Genomic DNA, 17,853 nt, shown 5'->3' with positions numbered 1-17,853 from the left:
ATTTAGCTGTATACTCGGTGGCTTCTCGTATGTGACCTGACCAGAGATTGAACATATGATCCAGTGTGTCAGGATGACACTATCCACTGAGCCACCTGGTCAGGGCCCAAAATAAAACCTCTTCTAAGATCAGTAACCCATTGTATATGAGAAATACGAGACTGGTTAAGATTCTATCACAAAAAAAAAAAAACCCCTGAAATTTACAGTCAGTATCCACAGCATCTATGTACCGTATCTATGCATTCTGGCTAGTTTAAACTCGGAGATACCAGTCTCTTCAATCGCAAAATGTGATGAGCCACAGTGAGGGCTTAACACAGGAGGTATCCTCCTTGCTTTTCTTCTTTTTCAAATAACAGAGGCTAATCCAATCAATCCCACTTAGCAAATAGTAAATTTATTAGGTGCCTACAAGTACAAATCACTGAAAGCTGCTGTAGGGGGGATGAAGATGTGCAGGAGACGAGTCCTGCCCTCGAAGAGCTTACAATCTAAGCCATTAGTCACGATTAGTAGGTTGCGGCAGGACCACACTAAGTGATGTACGCAGAGTTTGTGCAGATGTTCACATCCTTCAAAATCCCCTCTTGTCAAATACGGAGAAATCCTCTCAACGGGAGGGCCATACGGTGGGACACCTTTTGTGGAATGAATCTGGTGGCCTTGGCTGTACTTTATGAGCATCTTTTTGTAACGGTTGCTTTGTTCTTATAACTTCTTCAGCATCATTTCCCCTAAGGACCTTCAGAGAGCATCTCTGGACTTCCTGAGCCTTCACCGGGGTTTCCTGTTGGATCGCTAGTGGCTCAGCTGCAGTTTGGCCTTGGAATGATTTGCAGTTGATTTTTTTTCCTTCAGTAACTCTATCTATGCTTTCCCTTTGACGCTAGATTGATATGCCTTGCAGTCCGTGGTTTTCAGGGTGGGAAGTGTGATGCAATGCAGAGGTGAGCAGGCCAGACTTTTCCCTTAAACATTTAATAGTGCACTTATCGATTATATTCTGTACAGACACTGAGCACATTATAAACCTCTTCTTTTATTTACTTTTCACTTAGACTGTATTCATGTAAAGTGTATTTACATTAGGAAAAATAAAAGCCTTGAGGTACAAAACCCAAAAGAATATCTGAGGTATAAATACAAGTATATTTTAAATAATAATCTTTATCATGCTTATTAATCTATGTTTGAAAGCACAGTGGACATGGTACATGTGTCTTAATAGAATGGTATATACAACATACAATCTTACAAATCTGAAAGCCATTAAAATTGAATATACAAGTATATCTTCATGAGGAACACTGATATCCAAAATACTCGAAATTTAACACTCTAATCTGTCCCCACCAATTCTTCAAAGAACCTTTGAAATAACACTGACAATGGTAACTAAATTATTATAACAAAATAAAAATCCTTCTTACAGATCTCATTCATACATTATTCACTCTGATCCATACTAAATAAATTCACTAATACTGTCTCTTGAGTCAAACTTTACCATTACAGCAAAACCTGCAAAAAGACCACCCTTCCAAAAAACTCTGCTGGTATTTGGCTTTTGTGTTTTACCATGCTATTTGCCATTATCACGAAAATATATTCCAAGGGCATCATTACAAAGGAAAAGAAAAAGAAAGTGTAGAAAAAACAAAGCCCCCAAAATAAAAAAAGCCATAAAACTAGACAACTTATTTGATGTTAAGGGAAACTCCAATTAATAAAACCTGTTCAGCTTTCAGCAATGCTGTTAATACCAACAACTTCTGTGGTTGAGTTAAATCTACAAGGATTTCCTTGAGACATACATAGTTTCCTATGTATGTTTCCATACATAGTGTGTCTTAAAGAGTTTCTGGTATAAACATGGAAATGCAACAAATTTGGACAAGTAAAAACGTTCTATGCTTCACTCACGAGTACATGATAGAGTGGTTTGATTTTTACATCTCAATTTGTTTAGAAAAACCAAAGCAATACTATGCCTTGGAACTAGTAGTAAGAGGGAGTAGTCATCCCTTGACTAATCTATCCCGGTTACAAACAACATTGCTATTTGCAATCAAGTCTAGAGATAAACTGTTCGAAGAGTAAATTTACTACAATTACTTCTCAGGTAAAGAAGCGGTTGATAGAGGATTGTTTAATAACTCAGAAAAAAAAAAAAAAAGATGGACAAGGATAAGCTGTCCAATCCCCCACAGTAAATAAGTTCCCTTTCTGGATGGATCCCTGGGTAGTCAGATATTCCAGGTTAGACTGAACCTGATGCCTCAGTATCCCTCCTGGGTGCATCTCAGTGTGCCAGACACTGCACCCCAACTTATACATCTATGCCATTCAACCCGCAACAAGCAAACATACACACACTTCTCTGTGCAAACCTTCCTTTGCTCATCTCAGTGAGAAAACATGTCAGAGTACCAACTATTCCAGTGGATACACCAGTCCCTCAACACGCTGCAAATAAAATGACATAGGTACACATACACCAATATCACAAGAGAATGAAGTATCTTCATTATCTTCTGTAATGTATCTATAGAGTTTTGCTTCTCAGAAGCAATTTGCATAAGAATACTTTTTTTTTTCCTTTGCAAAGTCTTATATATTCCAGTCAAGATCTGTAACACAGACCTTAAAGAAACAGGAAGCAGCTTTAAAAATGTATCAAATCGCTACAGTCAATTCCTATACTCCAACTTGTAGTTCTTTTTCAGGATTAGACCCAGAACCCGCTCTTCCAAGGACTGGCGAAGGTTCTGGAAACACACGTCCGGACGGTGGACACAGTTGCTCGGCCTCAGGAATCACCTGGACTTGGCGTCTTTGGTTTCAGTGTTCTGATTACAGAAAGAGTCTCGGATCTTTACAACTTCAGCTGCACACAAGTGGCCGAAAGATTTCGTGTACCATTCTGGCATGTGGCCCCTAGAACAGAGAGGAAAAGGACATCAATTATTCAAGTTGGAGAAGCCCTAAAACAAGCTAGAGGTTGATTCAAATATACTTCTGTTTATCGGTCAGCAAAATGTGTAAGTAAAGATGACTCTTATTACTCCAAGGTGATCTCCTGGCACCTCCGTTACACACTTGGAACGGTAAGTTTCTCCAGAAACTACACACTGAGTACAGATATTGAGTAAAACTGTTCAGGGAAAGCTTTGGTATGTATCAGTGTTTTTCAACTGCTGATCTGTGGACCGGTCTGCCAGGAATTTCAGGTCGGTGCGTGAAAGAGTTAACCATCCTGATGCTGTATAAAGATTACTGACCCAATGATCTTGGCCACATTCACTTATGCTCAAGGTGATTTCTGCATTAGCGTTCCCCGAAATAATCCTCTTTTTACCAGTCCCCAAGTGTAAAAAGGTTGAAAAACCACTGGTTTATATAACAAAAACAGAACACACAGATATCTGGAGAAGTATTGAGATGTGAAGATTTCAAATGAGAATTTATTTAACATGACAGCTACTATGGAAAGAGTTTTCAGAGGGTCTTTTTTTTCTGTAATGCTGTGTTTTACTAATTTCTGATACTAACACACATTAATCTATAGCAAAGAATACAGGCCTGACTGATTACTAAAAGGGTACATCATATTATGCAGACATTTTGACTATAAAATGAGAATCATCTGATTGCTCATTCAAACTCTCATTTCCGGTGGCTGTAAATTCATGGCAGAACCACTGTATCTGCATTACTTTACTGCCACAGTTTTAAAGGATCAGAACTAGGAAGTGGTATCCAAAGGCGGAGAAACACAAAGGTGCTACTTAATAAGCACCACTCTTCACAGAGTAACCAAGATACAACATGTATCCACTTATGCCATTCTTCATCGGACAAAAAGTCTCAGTCTTCTTCATGACCCCCAACTATGTCAAAAAAATCAGAATCAGAATGTACCTTAAGTCAGCTCTGCACATGTAGGTGAGTTTGGATTTCCCTGACCCACAGGGTTCAATCAGATACCTGGACAGGAGCACATTGGCCCTCACCCCCACGACAGGTGCCCTGTCATGATCCACGGATGTGAGTAAAAGGGCACAAGCCCCTTTGGGTAAATTAGTCCTCCATGTCCTGCAGAGACAAAACCAGAGGGAAAAAGTAAAATTTCCTGGAAGCCAAGGTGAAAATGGAGTCTCACTCTTAAAGACAGCGGGAGGACAGGAGAGGTGCATGCAGTGTGATCCAGCCCTGTGCCGACAGCATGCCCTGAACCCTTGTGCAAGGACTCCTGAGCGGCAGCTCTGTGCAGAGCCACGTCTGCAGCGGGTACATACGCTCACACAGTCAGTTCTCTCAAAGAGAACCAATGTGAAGTGGGACCGAAAACCCCTTTTACATTTCACACCTGTGCTAGAGCAGGGGCAGCCAATGAGTGTTGCTCTGTTGGAAAAATTCTGGACTAATGATGTGACAAGTCCTCAAAGATTTTTGGAATTCCTCGTTCAATGATGTTTCCAGAGAATTATGAATTAGATGTAAATCAGCTGTAACCGTAGCTCACTTGGAACCCGAATGTCATTTCCTGGCTAATGTATCCATTAGCTATTCTAACAAGAACATCTGTCCTAAAAGGGGCAAGAATCAGCAACAGTAAGTTGGTCTGATTGAATGTGCCTCTCTTTCTGAGCTCAATTCTAAGAGTTCAAATCATTTCAGGGATGAACACATGATCGGAGTAGAAGTAGATACATTTTTCTACTGCAAGGGTTCAACACTTTACGGAGGCGTTCTATTCTAAGTCATTTCACCATCTTATAATATTCAGTGACATACAGGCACGTCTTTGCCAAAATAATCAATTTTCAAGCCCTCACCTCAAAACAACGTAGTCCCGAGCAGGATGGGGCGCCATACTGTTTTGAACATACTGGTAAATTTCGGTCTGACTGTCCAGGATTTCAATCACTTTGGAATCCAACAGGTCCACATCCCAGAGGTGCTGCTCTTTAAGCAGGCGCTTTAAAATTACCTCGGGCATAGCGGGGACTTCGATGGTTGACCTCCAGAGCCTCAGAGGGGGACCTTCACTCACCTGAAGAGAGAATGTATTTTTCAGTGCTAAGACCTTTCACACACACCTAGACATTGAAGGCTAACTGCTGGCTGGGTATAGGGTCATACATTTAGAGGCTAATCACTATCTATGGCTTTCATGAGTTGCCATCCCGAATACATTTGAGGGGAGGTCAGAAAGTGAACAGAATCGCTGGTGTCACTTCAGGTCAAGTCATTCCATCTGTTTTTCTGGGACGCATGTTAGGGTCAATGCGACCCACTAGGATCCTCTGTTTGCACCCCAAAGCCTGCATGGCCATCCAGACTGCTCTTGTGGTTTAGTTTTTTCCATGGTGGGAGAGGCAGTATCAACACAGATCTGCACTGGGCCACCCTGCTAAGCCAATGTACATGTGTCCGAGCTCAGAGCTTTCAGACCCAACCAGTTCATTTCTCCCCCAAGCTCTCCCTACTCACGAAAGGGCCAAGAACAGAGTGGAGTGTGCAAGGGGATCCAGACCAAACTATGAAAAAAACTAGGTAGGTCATAGAAGGCCTTAAAGCCCAACAGCACAAGTAAACATTCTAGGGCACTCTGTGATTCTCTGGAAGCAGGACTGCACTGGCCATTTTGATTCCTCTGTCAAGTGTTCGATGAGCACTTCTCACCGGGCAGGCTTCCACTCTGACCTGGGAAATCAGAATGACCTGACTTCCCAGCTTTGCAAGAAAGGGAATGGGACCAGATCCCCATGCAGAGCTGTGTTGGTAAGAGGGTCCTGTCTCTGATGAACCCAAGTCCTGACCCCTGGAACTCAACTGGCCGGCCACAAGGAGACGGCTTACCTTCTTATAGGACAGCTCCGCCTGCTCAGATGTAGAGTAGCTGACCCAACCTTTAAACTTCTCTTTGACCTCTTTAAACAGGCTGTCCATGCAGTCCTGGAGGAAGTGCTGGTAGTCAGCTGACTCGTTGTTACAAAGGCGCCCTAACGCTTCTAGAGTGAGGGGTTTCAGTTCTTGTTCAGTGTAGGAGTTGCGACATCGGCTCATCTCCTCAGGAACCTGGGAGGACATGAGAGATCAGGTGGAGGATGACCCCGCCCACCCCACACGGTCTCACAAGGACCCAGACAATCTTCATAAAGAGGTATCTCAAGAACTTATTGTCGTGCAAGGGGGTCTTTGAAATGTCACAGTGGCAGTATAAGTGACTAAAATGAGGGCTTATATGGTAGAGACACGCTTCTCAGATACAGCATTTATTTCAGATCACTTGTTGCTTTTTTTAAATTCATTTTAGAGAGGAGAGGGAGAGACAGAGAGAGAGAGAGAGAGAGAGAGAGAAAGAGAGGAGAGACAGAGAGAGAGAAGGGGGGGAGGAGCTGGAAGCATCAACTCCCATATGTGCCTTGACCAGGCAAGCCCAAGGTTTCGAACCGGCGACCTCAGCATTTCCAGGTCAACGCTTTATCCACTGCGCCACCACAGGTCAGGCCACTTGTTGCTTTTACAAAGGCGTATGAGGGTAGGCAATTTTATTACACATATAAACTCTAATGAGCTTATATGTTATAATATATATAATATTACATATAATAAGACCTTCTCGGGTTATGTGTATAATCTCCAGCTGGGGAAAAGAACTGGCGGTAAAATATGAACAACTGCTGCACATAAAATTTCCTCCCTCTTCACGTCCTCCACAAACACTACCGTACCTGGAAAAGCTTCTTGCACTCAGCAATCATGTGGGCCAGCCCCTGAGTGGCAGCAAGATTTTCATTCAAATCTTTCTGGTCTGGTTTCCCCAAACTTTGTTTTCTTTGCATTACTCTAGGCAGAAGAAATAGGAGGAGAAAGATTCAAATATTTACGTTACTTTAAAATCAATGTGTTAGACAAGAAAACCCAAAGGAGAGAAATAAACCATTGCCCTGGATGGAGCCTGTCTGTCATTAAAGGGTTCAAGAGAGCTTTACTGTGGTCACTAGAATTTTTCAGTTTTATTAACAACAACAACACACACACACACACACACAAATGAAAGAGACTATTTTCAATGAAATCTAGGCTATTTAAAGCCATCGCATTCAATAGGTTCTTATTGAAATAGGGCAGCTTGTAAGGTCTATGCATGTGTGGTGGGAAGGAAGACAGCAGCTAGGAGGGGTGTGGGTGGGAGGCCCTGCCCACTCCAGTCAACAGTGTCACCATTCTTCCCCATTTAAGTACACAGGACCCCTCCCCCAACGGGGTCTGCCAGAGAGGAGAAAACCCATTGTTTCCTAAAGGCTTCGCCTTAATCTTATCTGACCTCTCTCTTCTGCTCATTTCTGTTTTCTATCCCATTCAGGCTGGAACGCCTAGTCAACAGTCAGAACTGGTTAAAAAGATAGCCAGGCACCGTGTGGCTTTCGAAAGCAACGCTGCTTCAACTAGCACAGCTAGGGCCCAAGCTCCGAGCTAAGAAACGTTTGTCACGTTCCTCCAGAGCTGAGGGAGCGGGACCAGCTGGACAGACCCGGCCCGCAGGGCACGTCCAGTTAGTGACGCTCGGCTCACACATTCCCCTGTGAAGCCTGTCCGGGAAATATTCACGTAAGTCAGAAGCTTCAACCGGCTCTGCCATTTCTTCCATTCAGACATGGCTCAACTACTTAGTTAACTGACTTCCTCTTCTGTGAAACAGACACCAACGTCATCGTCACCCTCCTACGGTTGTCAGAAGGATTAAATGAGAACTTGACGCACGTCAAGGGGGCAGCGCTGGGACTGGGACAGAGTTAGTGCTGAGCACCTCTCAGCCTTTGTTATTTTCCAGATTCTCTGGCTCCTACAGCCAGCCCACCTGGCAGACATCTAACAGGAAACTCTGTAAACCACTGTCTTAGACCAGGTCCTGACTTGGAGGTTCAACCTGAGCCTTGGCTCTTTGAGACTTGGTACTTCCTTTCAGGGGCCGACAAAGGACAGGTGCTTGGCCCCCCGGCCACGCAGAGGCTCAGGCGACAGGCCTCTCACCTCCCATCCAGCTGTTTAGGTCAGTAAATCTATGTGGCTCTCTGCTGGCAGGGAGCACGATGACAATGTGACAGAAGGGACTGGGGAGCATCGGGGTGACCACCTCCCACGGCGAGGCACGAATCCTAGTGTCTCTCCCCTGTAATGAGGCTGTTCAGGAAGTCACAGCCCACGGCTAAGAAAAGAGGAGGGAGGAAGGCAGGAGAGGTACATGAACAATGAAGGAAGAAGGTCCAACTCCTTCTTGCTTGACGTAGGTATGGCCCCCTGAGAACATGGGGACAGCCCTGGATGGAAAGGAAAGGGAGGCGTTCTCTCTCTGTCTGATGGATGGTGCGTGCGCATCCCCCCCGGACCCAGTACCTCGGGGAAGAGTTCTCTCTCTTCAGGGTGTTGAGGTGGAAGAGGGACGGCGCCAAGCACACGGCCAGGTTGGTCGGAGTCATCTGGTTTTCTTTCACAGCTGCTGTGACATCACTCAGGAAATAAAGGAGCGTCTGTAGAACCTCCCGGTTCTCGTCGGGCAGGAGCATAATGGCGGCCTTGATGGCCTGGAGGCGCTGGTCCTTGGGCACATCTGCACAACACCAGCATTTTCCCGTCAGCTCAGTGATTTTCCATGTACATTGCAAGGAAATGTCCCAAAGCAAACATCTCAGCATCAAAGACCTCAGCCCGGTCCTGAACAAGCACTTGCAGAAAGTGTACTCGAGGTTAATATGGAAGAAATTAGGGCTACACCAGCCTCGCTACCCTCAAGTATTTCCTGCCTGTAGAGGAGTTAAAATATTTTAAACACCCACAATGCCAACAGACTCCTAAATCCACCTCCGAGTTCAACTCCATATGAGCCTGTTTGTTTAGTGTACAGAACACTTTTTCTTTTCTAAGGACTTTTTAAGAAATCCCTACTTTGCCCTTCTCAATTACCGAAAATATTATACATGGATACTTTTGTTTCGTTTCAATGAAGACTCTTATCCAAGATGTGTATAAGAGGGTAAGAATTGAGATTTCTTAGTCTTTCCTACAATATGTTCAGTATCTCTGGGGAACTTTCATAATTTTAACTGATCTGCTCTCTCCTGAGACGGGAACAGGAAGCCGCTCCAATATTCAGCCAATTTAAAAGACATATTGGAGTCGTGATTTCTTTAAGTTTGAGGAAGCCTACTGGGAGGCCATTATAAAAATACATGCTTGAGAATTAGACCCATAAAGTAATCCACGTGGAGAAGATGCTGACCCCAACCCTCACGTCTCCGCTTCCAGGCCAGTTCTTCTTTTAAAAAAGCCTATGGTGGAAAAATCAAGTCACTCAAATGCAGCAACATAGGACAAAGTGATTAAACAGCTCCATGGTTACAATACACAACAAATACCTTGGTGGGGAAAATGTGACCTGTGTTTTCATAAAATCTGAAAGGATGAAACAAATAATGAAATAATCCAGACCAGCTCCATTTCTCATAAAATAAAGTCCGGCCCGCCAGCTCAAGACAATTTGCGCACTAAGAGGAGCCGCTTCCCGTCTCCGCGCTGTCAGGCCGCGCTGAGCCAAGAAAAACACGCGGCTGTGAAAGCCGGGATCCCGATCTTGATCATTAATTTAGATAACTGATTGCTTCAGCTTTACTTAAAAGTGAGAAGGGCATGGGTATTGTTTTCCCCAAGTATTTCTGGCAGAAGCTGAGGTGAATAACAGAAAGAAGATTATTTATTCATTTTACATCAAGATAAAACACACAGACACCTGTGAAATTTTAAACACAACAGGTCCTGCTAGAGAGATGTGAAGCAATGGAAACTGCCTCGGACAAGGTGGAGGGAGGGAGAAAGAGAGAGAGAGAGAGAGGGAGAGAGAAACACACACACACACACACCTTGGTACTGGCCCCTTTAAGCTTCTTAGAGAACCCTATTCTAGATGCCAATGAAAGAAGGAGTCTGGGATCAGAATGTAGAAATGCAGAATTGCTTCAGTAATTAGACAATGATGACAAGGAACATTTACCATATTTCCCCATGTATAAGATGCACCCTTTTTCAAAAAATTTGGGGTCTGAAAACAGGGTGCATTTTATATAGTGGTATAGTGGTTGTAGATTTTTTTTTTACTTGCATTTCCCGCTTTTTCGCGTGGATGAAGAGTTGTATGAATTTTATGATGAATAAAACTTGAGTTTAATAACCGTGTAACATTTTTTTTTTTTCAAATTTCGGGCCCCCAAATTAAGGTGCGTCTTCAACATGGGAGCGTCTTATATATGGGGAAATACGGTATGTTTGCCTTACTTCCCAGGCATACAGAAACCTGTTCCACAAACAGGGAGGCAGGAGAAACTGATGCCATCTGTTTCCAAGAGGCCATCAGGTGGGTCCAAAAGAATGACACCAAAGGAAGCCAGAGGGGTCCGTCGGTCCCAATTTATCCCACCTCCCAGAGGAATGAGATCAGAGAACACTCACACTGGTAGATCTGCAGGAAGGTTTCCGAGAGTTTGTTCGTCATCAGTGGCTCAGGAAGATCTCGAAAATACTGCTTCAGCATGTCGGCCACGTCGTAAGCAGACTGCCCCTCATAACTGACGCAGTCTGAGGCGCTTTCATTCATCTGGCGCAGAGCCTGAATCCGGGACTTCACTCCCGATTTTCTGAAGAGCCCAACCTGTTGGAAGGAAAACACGGAAGTGTCAAGATGAAAGCAACGTCTTCACTACAGAACTAGAGAGAGCAGCACGCGCCGAGCTCCCAGGCTCGAGGGGGACGGCCCGCAGGCAGGGCCCTCACCTGGTCCAGGCAGTGGTTGCGGAGGTAGCGCATGGCCTGCTGGATGCTCTGGGGCAGGGGCTGCCCCGTGCGCTGCACGTTGACTGTCAGAGGGACCCCGAACACGTTCCGGTCCTTGTAGTCTGGAACCTTGATCCTTTTCATGAACTTGGGCACAGCCCTGCGCACAGAACATCGGTGGGGAGAGGAGACGTTTACTGGTCTGTCTACTCTTGTCCCTCGCCACAGGGTAAGCCCCGGGGGTCCCTAGATCTGTGTTATTAAGGTGGCGATTTAAGCTTTAATATAAAATTAGAAAATCAGTTTCTCAGTTCTACCAGCCACATTTCAAGCGCTCACTAGCCATCTGTGGCCAGTTGCCACCATTCCGGCCGGTGCAAATTTAAGACATTTCCGCCCTCCCAGACTGTTCCATCGGAGAGTGCCGCCGTGGAGCTAAGTTGGGGCTGTGAGGCCAGTCCTGCTTCCTCACTGGGGATGCTCCTTCCACTGTTAACCCTCAGAACCGGGTCTCCATTCTTATGGGAACTGATGGGCTTCCTTACAAGATGGCGGCACAGGAAGGACCGGAAGCAGAAAACAATGTGCAAGACCTTGATCAGGTACTTCGTGATAAAGTTTGTAAAACAAGTTCCCCTTTGTTGTGAAAAACGGACAAGAATCACTTCTGGGGTCTTCATAAGAACCAGAGTGTTTAGGATAAAAAGGATCAGGTAAGGCTGGATGACAAAACACCAAATACATGATGTGGGTCAAACACAGGAACAACCAACTCCAGAGCTCAACAGCGGGGGCCAAGCTAGTGATCGGAAGTCAGCTGAATTCTGACGAGCCCAGGGAACAGACCATCTTCAGGTGTCTCAAGGAAGATGGAGAAGAACAAGGAGGGCTTTGTGAGCCCCGCCCCCACCCCCGCCCCTGGGGTCCTGGAACCAGGTCCAGCCCAGCAGTCCAGGCAACAGCAGGAAACCCATGTCATGCATTTAATGCTGTCAAGCTCTACAAACGACCTCTGTGAATGAGACAAGAAAGGGCCAGGACTAACAGGAAAAGAATTTTGTGTAGAATTTCTCCCTACTCCGTGGATCCCACAAAGCGAGGCTTTTACACATTTGGTTTTGACTCACTGGAAAAACTGACCAGAACTCAAGAAGTATTATGGACTTTCAGATTCTTGAGGGTTTGGTGGGAAGGGGGTGGACAGCTCAGAAATCAGAATGTAAAATATGCAGTTTTAAATAGCCCACAGGGAAACATGACCCTCTGCACGGAGGAGAGCAGGGCAGGAGACAGACGCCCTGGCTTCTGAGTGCTTCCCAACAGCCCTGGCACCATACTGTTTATGGCTCTAGGAAAGGTAAAACTAAAACGCGGGGCTGAATTTGTATTTCCATACAGTGAAGTATACGGTATGGCAGCTATAAGTGTGCATAATACTTGCTTTGTCGGGGAAGCAGAGCCCAGCAGCGGAATGTGCAAAGAACACATTACGATCTCCACTGAGAATCTGAAGCATGTGGGGATAAACCGGTCAATACTTATTTCTGTCATTCAGAACAAACAACTTCTGCATTTAGCAAGGCTCACATAATAACAGCCTTTGAACAGGGGGTGCTTTGATGCTGAAGTCAAACTCACTATGCGTCCCGAGGAGAGGGGGAGGCCAGTTACGCTGCCCTGCCCTGCGGATTCTCAGGCCGCACTGGCTTGCTAGAGAATACTGCCAGTGGAAAGGGCTGCCTCTCCGTTTTTAGCAAAACAGTGGTTGTGCAGTTGGATAATAAACACTCAGATGCGTAAAAAGGTTTAAGGATACCCAGGTGGCATTGCAGAATGCGCGGGGATGTCAAGCTAGATACATTTCTCTGTTTTGCACTGAGAGTAAAAAAATTAAGATTCGTACATATTAGGTCATATCCATTACCCACCCAGCCCAACAGTTATACACACCAAGGGCCCTATTTTCTGTAATTATGGACAGTTCATCTGACAATTTTTCTCTTCATTGTACATTTTACTATATAATATCTTAGAGTAGTGAATTTCCTGAGATGCACCAATCACCATGTAAGAGTCTTTGCTGGAAAAATCATAACCTAAAGTCTTCAACACAGGTCAATTTCTGAGTGACGCTGTAAACAATCACACCAAAAATACCTTCAGAAATCATAAAGCCAAGTACTTTACACACTAAGCATTTTAAAGTCGGTCTCATAACATCTTATGATCTATACCAGTGTTGTTCAACCGCCAGTTCACAGACCGGTCTGCCAGAAACTTTGTGCCGGTTCTTGAAAGAGTTAACCACCCCGATGCTTTATGAAGATTATAGAGCTTAATGACCTTATAGGTGAATTTGCTTATGCTCAAGGTGATTTCTGCCTTGGCAGTTCCCAAAATAATTCTCCTATGTTCATCAGTCTCCAAGTATAAAAAGGTTGAAAACAACATTCTTCCTTTCTTTTTTCCAAACTACAGTCTGACACTGTATATACACAGTCACCTCCGGCGGGCTACTCCTACTCCTACCTCTGGGAGGAGGCGCCTGCACACTCCGATGGAACAGGGACGCATTCTCACCCTGTCAACTGGCAATCTGTCACTCAGACAGCTGCAAACTCAGCCAACCCACCCTGCGGGTATCCCTCAAGCTATACTGGCTTCAGCAGTATCAAATGTGGCCTCAACTAGGCAGAGAGTGACTAGACTACATGAGGATGGCAGGCCAAAGATATTAAAAGGGTAGAACTGTCACATACTCGCTATTGGGACAGCCTCAAGAGCTGACCGGAAACATTCTCAATTATAGTTCACGGAGCAGTTTCAATGCTTACCAGCTGAAGCCATGCTTATTAGAAGGTGTGTATTTCTCCAGGAGGGCAGTTAGCTTCAGGAGGGAGTACTTCTGCAGCAGGTTCATCTGGGCCACAGACTGGCAGTTGATCTGCAGCGACACGGAGCTCAGGCTCGGCCGATGGGAGCTCTGGAAACTGTGCCACCGCAGCCGGTGCCTACGAGAGAAATGCAAGGGAGTCAGGGGGGGGGGGGGTCCACGGGCTTGTTCACAGGCAGATGCAAGACCAGCAGGGGGATGCTCCCTGGCATCTCGTCTCAGGGACGGAGAGGACTCAACTCTGACACAACACATAAAATTGACCATCTGAACTCCTGTTCAGGGCTGTTCTGTACCTTCATGTTGTTAGACATCACCACCATCTATCCACAGAGCTTACTTCCTCCTCCCCAACTGAAAGTCCAGACCCATTAAACAACAACCATTCTTGTACAATGCCAGACTTATACCCAGTCCGACTCCCCCTCCACAACTAGCGCAGTCTCGTTCTGACCCTCCCTCCCTCCCAGTGGCGTAGCGAGGGGGAAGAGGAGGGGGTCTATCACGCCTCGTGCTACTCGCAGAGGGACGCCAAATGGTCTCCAAGACAAACAAGAAAAGCTCAGTAGAAGCATAGTTAGGTAGTGACGATTCGTAATATATTATAGATATTTTAAGGTAGGTACTACATTCTATTATTATTTGTATTATATTCTTATTAAGAGTAAATTCTATATATTATATTACTATATGTGTTTCTGGGGGGGGGAGGGGGCGCCAATCAAGTGTTGTGCCCCGGGCGCCAGCCAGTGTTCCCTCCGCCACTGCTCCCGCGTTGGGGAGAGGGAACCAAGCTCTTACCGGTTGGACCTCGTCAGGGAGGCCCCCACCCCGGAATCTCTCCGCTCCGGGATGTCGGAGGGCTCCTCGGGCTCGTTCAGCGAGTTGCCCGTGCTGTCCAGGTCGCTGGGCGTGGCTCGGTCGGTGTCCACGTCCAGGTGTATCTGCTTGGGAGAGGACGGGCACGGCGAGACCGAGTCCAGGGCCGAGTCCGAGTCTCCCTCATCCGAGAACTTCTCCGACCACTGGTTGACTATCCTCTGCATCCCGTTCACGTGGTACAGGATGTCGTCCAGCTCGGGGAAGATGTCCTCGTTTCCCAGGTCGGCCAGGTCACCCGAGCTGGAGTAGAGGACGGAGCCGGGCACGTTGTCGTAGATACTCAGGCGGCTGCTCATGGAGCTGGAGGAGTTCCGTCTCTTCAGCTCCTTGGGGCTGTCGCTGCTGTGTTCCCTCCTCAGGCTGAGGTGGCTGGGGCCGTGGAAGCTGCCGGTCCTCCAGTTCACGGAGCTGCTATTCCCCGAGGGAGAGAAGTGGCCATTGGAGAGGGCCTTGGGGAAAGTGCCAGGCTTGTGGTCCTCGGGGATGTAGAACACCGTGTCCTCCGGGCAGCCCTCGCGGTTCCTGAAGTTCTGCTCGGCGATGCTGTTGAACGTGGACTGGCTGAAGGGGTCAAAGCCCTCTAAGTACATGCCCACGCGCTTGCTGCAGACGCCGAGGCTCCGGGTCCTGGTGACGGGGCTGGGCGTGCTGACGGCGCTGCTGGCCTCGGACTGGCTGCTGCTGCTGCTGGTCTGCGTGGAGTTGGACACGCTCCTCTTTCGTACCATGGGGACGTTGATGTGGTTGCCGTTGAGGGCGGAGATCTCCACGCAGTTGAGCTGCTTCAGCTTCTCCTCGTCCAGCCCCTCCTGCAGGACGGGCCCGCTGATGATCAGCCCCAGCTTGGAGGGCGCCTTGTGCTTGCCGGGGTGGGAGCCTTTCAGCCTCAGGCTCTCCATGCGCTTGAGCAGGCCGCGCGTCTTGGACTTGGCGTTCTTCTCGTGGCCTTTCATGCTGAAGCTGAAGCTGGACAGTTCCTTGGGAGAGGGCAGGCTGCAGAAGGAGTCATCGTTGCCTACGAAGTTGCCGGAGGAGGAACAGACGCTGATGATGGAGTTCGTCCGGGGTGTCGCTGCGTCCCCGCTGTGGGGCACGTGGGCGGGGAGGCTGCCGGTGCTGCTGAGGCTGCGGACGGAAGCCACCTCCTGGCGCTCGCCGAGGTCCATCAGCATGCTTTCATGGCTCGGGCTTGGGGCGTTCTTCACGTGGGGATCCTCTGGGGACCCAGGGGCTGGGTCCTGCTTTGGAGAAAAGACATCAAACTCTTCAAGCCGGGACCACCTCTTGCTGTCCCTCTGGAAAGTCCACTTGCCACTTATTGCACAAGGCTCATCCTCATCTGAATCCTCACTCTGAAAAGACAGAATAACGCCATTCATCCCTGGGTCAGGCAAGCAGTGAGTGAGGAGCAGGACCCGTGCTGAGGTCCCGGGGACGAGGAGACTGCTTAGAGCAGTGGTCTCCAACCTTTTTTTGGGCCACAGACTGGTTTAATGTCAGAAAATATTTTCACGGACCGGCCTTTAGGGTGGGACGGATAAATGTATCACGTGACTGAGACAAGCGTCAAGAGTGAGTCTTAGATGGATGTAACAGAGGGAATCTGGTCATTTTTTAAAAATAAGACATCGTTCAGACTTAAATATAAATAAAACGGAAATAATTTAAGTTATTTATTCTTTCTCTGCGGACCATTACCAAATGGGGTTGGGGACCACTGGCTTAGAGTACACCACCAGAGTTGAGCCCCCGTATAATCTTTATTATTTAAAAAAAATAACAACAATGTATGTAGAGAATGTCACAGGAAAAAGCCTGACCAAGTGTTTCAAGCGCAATAAGAGTTATTTTATGGAAGCTCTGAGATCTATAGGCTGTTCTGTAATGGCTCACAGTGGGAACCTCTGAGATCTGTGAAAATTCCAGGCATGCAAAATATTTTGAACTGGAGTCAGCAGCGGGTAGGACTCCCTCTGCTCTGCCTCCAATTTTGCTGTCTGTTGAGAGTGTGTGTTTATATTCCCGTCTGCAATGAAAAAGGTAGTTTTCAAACACTAAGAAGAATGGGAACTGAAGTCTTAAGTCACCCTAAAAGTTCATAGGCTCTCCTAACAGAATAAAAGACACAAGCAAAGGTAAGCCATCACATCTCTTCAGTCTAACGCTTTTCACTCTCCTACCTGTTCTTTTCCACTCCCTCCCCCCACCAGACACGGGGTCTAGAGCTAATGCCACAAGTGTCCTGTGAGGTTTCAGCCTCAGGCCTGCTCCAGGCAATTTAACAAGGTTTCGCAAATACCCAGTCCTGACAACACGTACTGTTCACAAACACTAAGTAACATCTTTGCTGATTTTGCTTGATTTATGGGCAGCATTTGGGGTTATGCTGTCCCACAAGCTCCAGCAGCTGAGTTTTTCAGGCGAAATGTTGAAAAGCATGCACGATTCAGTATGATGCACTGGTGTGGGAAGTACCGTATGGCCCACGTTTCACAGGACAGTGAGTCAAAAAGCATTAGTCGCTGACTTGTAGCCTCCTCTCCACAGCTCAGTGACTATTGAGCTTCCAGTTCATTCGTTTAAAAGGTTTAACTCCCCCAAGAAGACAATTTGTTAGAAATCAGGGACTCCAGGGTAATTAACACCTGTGCTCTGAACAGTCAGAAGTATGTTCTTTGACCAAACTTATTCCTGTTTACTCTAATTTGTGACACTCACTCCCAGTTACTACGCCCACCTCTCCTCCTAAGATCTCATACAAGGCCCTCACACTTCATGCCTAGAAAAAAAATACCATCCGATTCAGTTATGTGTCATCGTTTGACTAGAACGTGTGGGATTTCCTGCTCTACTTTCTCTCCCAATTCCTTTCCTCCTTCCAAAACTCCTATCATTCTTCACTAGCCCACAATCCAGCCTTCACTCGAGTCTCTGCAGCCCTGCAACACACTTACTGTTTATACCTGGGAACCAGCTGTAATTTCTGTAAGGAGCAAGGCAAGCTCTACCACAATGCCTTAAGCACTGTCCCTTTAAGACAGAGTAGGCACTGAGTTAAGGAGGCAAGATAGATGATTTGTTTAGATTAAACACAATAGGAAAACTCATAGAACAGAGAAGAGTCTGGTGGTGGCCAGAGGTGATGGTGGGGGGAGGGGTTGGGCGAAATGGGTGAAGAGGGTAAAACGGTACAAAATTAAGTCCTGGGGATGTAATGTGCTGCATGGTGACTATAGTTAGTA

General features: G+C 46.5%; 1 protein-coding gene across 4 annotated transcripts in view; it reads right to left on the bottom strand.

The window, feature by feature from the left end:
- Positions 1-378: 378 nt before the first annotated feature.
- DLC1 (DLC1 Rho GTPase activating protein) overlaps positions 379-17,853 on the bottom strand; it is a 368,734-nt gene continuing 351,259 nt past the window's right edge. For all 4 annotated transcript variants that reach the window (XM_066236537.1, XM_066236539.1, XM_066236540.1 and 1 more), the window contains 10 exons: positions 14,531-15,963; positions 13,671-13,847; positions 10,837-10,996; positions 10,516-10,714; positions 8,410-8,623; positions 6,744-6,858; positions 5,869-6,087; positions 4,842-5,059; positions 3,925-4,098; positions 379-2,940 (listed from right to left, as the gene is read on the bottom strand). In XM_066236537.1, coding sequence (XP_066092634.1) covers positions 2,820-2,940; positions 3,925-4,098; positions 4,842-5,059; positions 5,869-6,087; positions 6,744-6,858; positions 8,410-8,623; positions 10,516-10,714; positions 10,837-10,996; positions 13,671-13,847; positions 14,531-15,963 — 3,030 coding nt within the window. In that variant the 3' untranslated portion in view covers positions 379-2,819. The remainder of the gene's footprint in view (positions 2,941-3,924; positions 4,099-4,841; positions 5,060-5,868; positions 6,088-6,743; positions 6,859-8,409; positions 8,624-10,515; positions 10,715-10,836; positions 10,997-13,670; positions 13,848-14,530; positions 15,964-17,853) is intronic.

This window comes from Saccopteryx bilineata, chromosome 6 (genome assembly GCF_036850765.1).
Source record: "Saccopteryx bilineata isolate mSacBil1 chromosome 6, mSacBil1_pri_phased_curated, whole genome shotgun sequence".
NCBI lineage: Eukaryota > Metazoa > Chordata > Mammalia > Chiroptera > Emballonuridae > Saccopteryx > Saccopteryx bilineata.
Note: the sequence above shows the minus strand (reverse complement) of the source record. Positions and strands in the feature narration are given on the sequence as shown.